The 9,418-nt window shown below is 40.6% G+C and overlaps 1 protein-coding gene across 1 annotated transcript; it reads right to left on the reverse strand.

Annotated features, from left to right (window-relative positions):
• Positions 1 to 918: 918 nt before the first annotated feature.
• LOC139457914 (large ribosomal subunit protein mL41-like) lies at positions 919 to 5,944 on the reverse strand. The gene is made up of 3 exons (XM_071239255.1): positions 5,752 to 5,944; positions 3,912 to 4,012; positions 919 to 1,289 (listed from the first exon to the last, which is right to left on the reverse strand). Exons 1-3 carry the CDS (start codon positions 5,942 to 5,944, stop codon positions 1,122 to 1,124), a joined length of 462 nt encoding a protein of 153 aa, XP_071095356.1. The 3' UTR covers positions 919 to 1,121.
• Between the last annotated feature and the right edge of the window lie 3,474 nt (positions 5,945 to 9,418).

A 9,418-nucleotide genomic window follows, 5' to 3' on the forward strand; every position in this document is an offset into this window, starting at 1 on the left:
TATGCAAACTAATTATTTTTCTCCTGTACCTTATTAAAAATCACAGTGTTTTAATTATTACTTAGTACTTATGTACTTAGTAGTTGGTTTGACATAACTCCAGAAACAGTTACACATTCTAACGGCCATTTCTCCACCCAGGACTTGGACATGGCTGAACTTGACACCCTGTCCATGTTTGCCAAAGTAGTTGAACAGAGTGACAGTGCTATTTACAAAATATTTGAATCCAGAGGACAACCTCGAACTGTATTTAGGTTCACCATTAACCTGATGATTTACCATTGACCAGTCGTCTTAGGTGCCGCGATTTGCAGAGCAGAGTTGCGTCCCTTGCGCACGCCAGAAACCTATGATTGTGGGTTCGCCCCGATTGTTTCTAGGTTTGTCAGCACCATACCTGTGCTCGTGGGTTTCACCGAAGTGGCTTTCCTCCCACATTAAGCTGACACGCTGTGATATAACTGGAATACTGTTAAAAACGGCGTTTTACCCAACTCACTCACTCACGCCATTGACTTGCTCGCACAGCCTCATTGCCAAAAGCACCACCTTGAAGAATGGCTGAAATCTTTTTAGCTGAAGATAAGTTCTCATTGTAAGTTTGAGAGACTGCTCATTCTTGTCACCGATGATTGTGTGGCCCTGACACAGAAGTTAGCAGCAGCCAGTGTATTATGCAGCCGTGTGACGGCTATCGGTAGACATGTTTTTGTATGAAAAGGCATGTTAATTGTGAGGTTTCCAATGGGATTTGATATCTGTTGTTAATCTAATTTTGACCAATCAGAATCAAGAATTCTTCAATCTCCTGGTGGAGTAATTGAGAGTAATCAAAATGTTTCAGAGTTGTCCACAACAATTTTTTGGAATAATCTGTCCGTAAATAAACAAACATTTCATAGACAAACACTTTTATTAATGAATATGTTCACAGCCTAGGACATTGTTAATCTTGGTCTTCATCCAATGAGTTTGTCCATCATGCCTTGAATACACATGGTACATGAACACCTAGCACTGCCGGTGTATCATTCCTGTGGACCTTTGCGGCATCCAAGACAAGTACATCCACACTACACACACTCACACACAGGATCATCATACAGGCACAGTTCACGTCATGATTTGTCATGTTTTGAGTCAGACTGTGTGGAGCTCTCCACAGTTATCTCCCCTTTGCTGAACTTGTCTACAATGTCGTTGGCGTAGCAAGAATGGAAGAGGTCCTTGGCCGTGAACCTGGTCTGTGTGATGTTGGACACCTTGTAGGACACATAGGGCTTCAACTGGAAGGACAAACATGCCTAATATTATATAATATTGAATATGTATCTTTTGGTTAACACACACTCAGCAATATTTCAGCCATATGATGGCAATCTGTAAATAAGTCTGGAGCAGACAATCCAGTGATTGACATCATGACCATCGATTCACGCAATTAGGATATGATGACATGTATGTATCAACCAAGTCAACGAGCCTGACCACCCCATCCCGTTAGTCGCCTCTTACGACAAGCAGAGTCGACTTTTACGGCAAACATGGGTTGCTGAAAACCCATACTCTAACTTCACTGGTCTGATTTGTATCTGACAACATGACTAAATGTGAGTCCGCTTTATGCTCCAGTAACAGTCTATCATCATGTGGTTGTATCTCACTTGTGACACAGAACAATGGGCACTGGTTGCCAAGTGGTTTAAGGCGCCACATTTTGCAATGCAGAATAGAAACCTGATCGATGGTTCCAATCCTGGTTCGCCTCGATTATGTTTCTGGGCTTATCATACCCGTGCTGGTGGGTATTGCCAAAGCACTAAAACCTCTGAGACCTGCATCACTTCGGGCTTTCCTCTCACACTAAGCTGACACACCGTGATATAACTGGAATAGTGTTAAAAGCAGCTTTAAACCCAACTCACTCACTGTTACACTGGGGGGGAAGGACATCCTATGACAACACTTACTTGCCCAAAAGGAACATTCATGATAGAAAAGCTTGGGTCCTGTATACACATGATACACAAGCACACTGATGTTTATATTTCTATCTTAACAAGAACAATCCAGAAACAATCTCACTAAAATCATGTCTTTTGCAGTCGTCTTGTTAATCCGACAATTGGCTTTTTAGGATATCTTTTGCATCACAATAAGTGATATGACGTCATAATAGTAACGTGCAGTATAAAACGAAATCTTTGCAAGGCTTGCCTGTTTTTCTTAAGGGATGGCCACATCATGTTAGCTAACGAAGTTGCCATGCTTTCAGTGTCTGTCGTAAATTCAAGTGAAGTATTACAGTGTTAACAAACTGCTTGAGCATATAGAGCTCCACATTTTGTTTAAAGGCTGTGGTCAGTGATTCCATAAATTTTTATCGACATCCCACTAAAAACACTGGACTTAACTTAACCCATGCCACTTCATCCCATGTATTTGCTGACACCAAATATTTCACGTTTTATTCTGTCATGGTAGAAATAATGAAGATAAACATACTGTTTCAATGTCATCTTCCTGAGGCAAGAGAGTTAACTGTCTATCAAAGTCCAGTTTCCACCCTTGCCAAACTAGGCTGGTATTATGGGGTTACATTTTGGCTGGACTAACGAGTTTAATGCATAATCCAATCAAAATTGTGCAACGAAATGGAAATCCGATTCGTAAAATGTCATGCAGATTTCGGTCAGTTGCAGGATTTGGAAAGCATGTGTACCGCCAACTTGACGTCAACAGATATTATTCCATATCTTTTCATGTTTTTAATCAATGTGCTGACGTGATTAGATGCACTTAGCGATGTAAGACCCGTTTTATCACAATATAGATCTTGATTATCGATCAGATCTTCTTGACTGGGCGCCGCAGTTTTGTTTGAAGCAAATGCAAGTGATACGAGAGGTGGAATCTGATTGGTCCATAGAAGAGACATAGAAGGGACATAATAGCCACTGGTCGATCTAGCCCAGGAATTCCAGCCTAGTTTTGCAAGGGTGGAAACCTGACTTTTAAAGTCAGTTAACTCCCTTGCCTCAGGAAGATGTTTCAATGTAGACCTAGCTTACCTGTAGATTTAACCTTGTTATATTTCACATTTGAAACCTCATGCTTCACGTTCAGTTCCAATCTAAATTCAGTTATATCACAATGTGTCTGTTTGATGTGGGAGATAAGCCCAAAATTATTCAGGTCTTTGATGTTTATAGCTTTGTTGAAACCCATAAGCACAGGTATAGTGGTGACAAACCAAGAAACACTTTCAGCGCAAACTGGGAATGGAATCATACATTTCTGGGACACAAGGGACACAACTCTGAGCAGCATATTACAACACTTTAGATACAATCTCATTAAAATCAGACCTTAGTTCTCACTACAGCTAAAAAAGATCTGAGGACATCCCATTACGGGTCACGTCAGACAGACCTTGCGCGAACTTTGGCCGACCAACAGAATGACCAATCAGAAGGCAGCTTTCTCTTGCTTTACGTCACTTATTTCAAATTGGCGACAACGCTTCGAAAAATATTTTGACAAATTCTCGATTACAAATTAGAAACCTAAACAAAAGTACATTCTGGAATGGCTAATGTCATGGGGGTCTAGATTATATGGATTCAGTCGTTAAACCTGTAACTATCATTTGGAATACCCTGATTTAAAGTTTTTGAGGTTGTATGATTAGAAATCACATTCCGACTGTCACTTTCATGATCTGGTAAGCGATGCTCTCATTGGTCGGATGAAAGGTCATCTGACGTGACCCCATATGGGATGTCTTCAGATCTTTGTTTAGCGGTAGCGAGAACTAAGGTCTGATTTTAATGAGATTGCTTTAGATGCCACTTTAGAGCCCCTGATCAATCTGTAAACGAACAAAGTCTGGTGTAAATGTATGTCACCTTGAAGTCTGTCAGGTCTGGTACCACAAACTCCGGGATCATCTCGGGCACATTCCTGTATCTCCCTATCTGAGGGTCCTGAAATCCTGTGGGTGGCACAACTGCAAACAGAAAGGAGATATTATTTTTATCTGAAGGTTGAAAATGTTTCAAACGAAAATGACATGTGAGTGGATAAAGCTTTGGTTTGGTTTGGTTTGTTGTTTTACGCCACACTCAGCAATATTCCAGCTATATGACCACGGTCTGTAAATAATCGAGTCTGGACCAGACAATCCAGTGATTTACATCATGAACATCGATCCACACAATTGGGATCGATGACATGCATCAACCAAGTCAGCGAGTCTGACCACCCTGTCGCCTTTTACGACAAGCATAGTCGCCTTTTACGGCAAGCATGGGTTGCTGAAGACCTATTCTACCCCGGATCTTCACGGGTCGAGTGGATAAAGCAGGGTTTGACAAATGTCATATTTTTACACACTAGTCCACTGGTCCAGTAAGAAATAAAAACTACTGGCCCAGATAATAAGTTACAAGTCCAACAGAAATTTAAGAGAGCAAACACTTGTCAATATAGTTAAAGTCATTTTATTCATGACTATACTGACTTTATTTCATGCACTTCTAACCATGGAAATTTGAGTTTCCACGACTGTTGCAATGTCCTTCCCCTCTTTCTTGCACTTTGTGTTGGTTCACATGGCTTTTCAATTTGCCGTAGTGAATTCCATGAAACGGTTCCGGCCATGACGGCCAATACAGAATACTGGTATGCGAAGCGTAGAAAGTAGCATTAATTTGATAAGTCACATTAATCACTTCCTTGTTTGTCACGATGGATTTTATTGGTTATTAAAAACTTCTCTCTCACTTTCCTCTGTAGAGTTGTTATCATAGCATGTGCCTGCCACACGGACATAAATGGCCAGTTCACAGATCTTTTATACATCGTGTTACGGTCTCTGTAAGGGAGGTAACTAAGATTGGAAGTTGGGAGAGACAAGTTGATGTACGGCTTTTGTTGACTGAATAAAAGATCAAGTGAGTTTTAACCTAACTTAAAGCAACTGGTTCACCATATGATTTCAATAGCCAGCTGGTCCAGTTTCAATATAAAATTACTTGCCCAGATCAAGTTCACTAGCATTTGTCTAGTTGGCCGGTGTATTTGTCAAACCCTGGGATAAAGCTGCTAACCAACAGTGATACAGTAAATATTGTTTCACACCGCAGCCAAAAACATCAGAAATAAAAAAATGGATGGAGTGAATGGATGAATTAATGATCACGATGACAGCGGTCATGAATGAAAGGTATAATTAATATTATCATGATTATTGTGCGTCCTCTCGGGACACAGTTTATTTTTTCTCAGTATTCATTCTTTACACTTGTGCATCGTGTAAACCCTGTCAACCTGGGACTGCCATTTGTCCATTTTTGTACATATATGTTACCTACAGAGCTCACATGATTTTATGGCCTGGAACACTGTTACTACTTTTAGACAAAGCAGCCAAGGCATTAAACATATCTGCTTTCATGTCTGCTGACCAATAAGTCTCACAGCGTAACCACACTTCCAAAGGTATGGCTCTATTCAAAGATACATATAATGACTTTGTGGATGATACTTTCAGGTCACTGGTCTGCCTGATCAAGACTAAATTAATTCTCAGGTCTTTGGCTGCGGTGCGAAACAATATTTACTGCAAAAGGTCCACATTTTCAAATACAATGGACAATTCCTAGAGTGAACCCTGCCTATATGTATATGCGGCCAGTAGATGTCAAATAGTAGATGCGTGATTGCAGGATCACTCAATTTGTATACCGTGTTTTGCGACGACCTCCTCCATCTCCACACTCCCGCCCTTCACATGGCGGTTCACGTGCTTAGCAGTGACTGGGAAACGTCTGTCAAACGGAACTCGTGTCTTCTTCCCTTGGCGACAAGATGAGGAGCCAAAGTAGCGCCGCGAGTGGGCAAAAACGACTGATCGAACACTGGATCTACAGACATTCATCTTGAGGAGGAACACGACCGGAAGTCAGCGAAACAGGAGCCACCTAGTGGGTAACATCTAAATGTAGGAATATCAGAATCTGAATATCGCCGGTATACTAAACTAAAACGAATAGAAACTATTTGATATTTTTAGCGACCGAGTGAACGAGTTGGGTTTGACGTCACTCTGAAGTCTGGTGAGTGTTTCAGATATATAAATGATATAAGGTACAAATCGAGAAAACAGATAGCAACTTCAAAAGATGGAAAACATTTGTCATTTATGTCGTCTTTTGTTACTGATATATCGAATACTAAACGAGCTCCCATGTGATACCACGTTTTATGAAACGAGTGAATAGTTCTGGTATCTGACGAGCGAAAGTAAAATTGGTTTTACACGGGAGCGAGTTTAGTATTTTATTTATTACTTGCCATTTATAATGTTTTTAGAATTGTACTGTTGAGTGTGAATAGGCTGACACCTACACGATCCACGATCCAATTGAGTGCAACAGAATAATACTTCAAACACGTCAAAAGTTGAAACGTATGAATTTAATACCATACAACTGTCCATCTTTAGAATTCAGGCGTACTTTCCACATAATTATCGCAGCTCACATACTTGAACATAGACTTACGACTGTCGTTGCTCTACAGTACCATCGCCTTTACTTGTGACCCGTGAAGATTCCAGGGTAGAATAGGTCTTCAGCAACCCGGCCATGCTTGCCGTAAAAGGTGACTATATATGCTTGTCGTAAAAGGCGACTAACGGGATTGGGTGATCAGGCTCGCTGACTTGGTTGATTCATGTCATCGATCCCAATTGCGTGGATCGATACTCATGATATGAATCACTGGATTGTCTGGTCCAGACTAGATTATTTACAGACCGCCGTCATATAGCTGGAATATTGCTGAGTGCGGCGTTAAACTACAAACCAACCAACCAACAACCATCGCCTTGTGGAACGTGGCCCTACACCACAAGGTTTACAATCACGTCACAATACCCGATGACGTAATTTGTGGAATTTTGTTGCAAGATCCATCACCGAAACAATGCCATGTGACGTCAGCCAAGCAACAAAGTTGCTTGAGGTCATCGAGTGTGCATAAGCTCCTCTCAGTGCTTTCAATATTTGTTCGTGAAACTTATTCCGAGAGTACATATAGCACGCGTTTTGGTATTACCCAATGTGTAATACAGCTGTATGTTTATTAAACGGGTGATCTCTTCACGGGCAAGTAGTAAACATCGTTATCCTGTTCTGTGGATAACATTATTCCACAGGTGGTTTTGCAGAAAAAATGTTTAGGTAGTCAGATTTATTTATCGTTATTAATTGTAAACATAACGTTGCTATCAAACCTAGGAGGGCGACAAGGGTGGAGCTGGCATTCGAGCCTACGTCTACAGTAAGCTGTTGTCTAGCAAGCCACCAAAACTCAGTACTTTACTTCTAAGATTAACTTCCCAGTCAACTCACAAATTGATAATGCTAACAAAAATCCCAGTAAGGCACTTCAGTTGGAGCAGATTAAAGTTTACAAACAAAACTTTGTGCTTTACTCTGATACCCAATTATTATGTACACTGTTAAAAAAATGAAACGCACTGGTAGATTTTTAGTAAGTTTATTGTACCTAATTATAATAAAGTCGATATATTTAATTTAATATCATAGATACAAATATGAAATTTTGGAGCTCGGTAGTCACATGTTGTCGTTGTACAAAGACATTGAAAACTGTTCATTGTCACGTCACATAAGGCCACAAGGTTGCGCTGAACTCAGTATCTCGTGTGACCGCCCGACCGCCCCGGGCAGCAATCTCGGCTCTGCATCTCCTCGGCAAAACATTTTGATTTACTATATTATACCCAATTATTATGTATTTACATCAATTATTAACTTCCCAGTTATTTGTTTGTTTGTTGTTTAACGCTGCACTCAGCAATATTCCAGCTATATGACGGCGATCTGTAAATAATCGACAATCCAGTGATTGACAACATGAGCATCGATCCACGCAATTGGGATCGATGACATGTATCAACCAAGTCAGCGAGCCTGACCACCCGATTCCGCTAGTCGCCTCTTACTACAAGCATAGTTGCTTTTTAGGACAAGCATGGGTTGCTGAAGACCTTTCCTACCCCGGACCTTCACGGGCCAACTTCTCAGTTAACTCACAAAGACAGTGTAAACTTTCAAAATATATCGAAAACAATAATACAATTTTAGCTCTTTGCTCACATACAGTAAACTACGGTAATAACAAATTAACTAAAAGGAACCACTAATTTTAGTTCGTTATAACCGTAGTTCGATATATGCATATATACAGCATATACACAGCAAATGAACAAGACCCCAAAACAGTTAGTTGTAAGTGTGTTCGTTATAAACGTAGTTTACTGTATTTTAGCCAACAACAGGTACTCGTGTCCACTATTCCTAGAGTCTCCTGTCAAAATGTCTTACTAGCTTCAGTGATTCTAACCATTCGATGTCCCGGTCCCTAACCGTTATTCAATGTCGCGGTTCTACTGCATGGTTTGTTTGCGATTGGATGTCAGGGTCCGACACTAACTCAGACGACCTCTAATGTTTGTTTGTTTGTTTGTTTAACGGGATATTGCTGTGATCATTCTACTGTTCATTACGGTTGGTTGGTTGGTTGTTTAACGCCGCACTCAGCAATATTCCAGCTATATGACGGCGGTCTGTAAATAATCGAGTCTGGACCAGATAATCCAGTTATTAATATCATGAGCATCGATCCACGCAATTGGGATCGATGACATGAATCTTCACGGGTTGACTTGGTTGATGCTTGTTATCGTATCGTAATTGTGTAGATCGATGCTCATGATGTCAATCGCTGGACCGGCGATGAATTTGTACGAAAATATATTATCTTTAAATTGTTGAAATACACAGAATAACCATACTTTAACTCGCTTTAACCATACTTTAACTCGCATATACGTATCTATGCGTATCCTACACAGTATCATAAACGTAATATTTTACATTTACTATGATGACTACATACAATATACAATATAAGAATATATAGAAAACATAGTAAGCCCACCGGGGAATTGAGTTGATTGATGCTCGTTATGTCAATCACTGTATTGTTTGGTCCAGACATGATTATTTACAGACCGCCGTCAAATAGCTGGAATATTGCCGAGTATATATACATATACAAGACAGCATCTAGATGTCGTTACCCCGGTTTGACGTGACTGTGCTTGTCGTAAGAGGCGACTAACGGGATCGGGTGGTCAGGCTCGCTGACTTGGTTGATGCATGTCATCGATCCCAATTGCGTGGATCGATGCTCATGATATTAATTACTGGATTGTCTGGTCCAGACTCGATTATTTACAGACCGCCGTCATATAGCTGGAATATTGCTGTGTGCGGCGTTAAACAATAAACAAACAAACGGTCTGACGCTCGGCATGAAG

The sequence above is a fragment of the Haliotis cracherodii genome, unplaced genomic scaffold (genome assembly GCF_022045235.1).
Source record: "Haliotis cracherodii isolate W230 unplaced genomic scaffold, xgHalCrac1.p SCAF_12, whole genome shotgun sequence".
Taxonomy (NCBI): Eukaryota; Metazoa; Mollusca; class Gastropoda; order Lepetellida; family Haliotidae; genus Haliotis; species Haliotis cracherodii.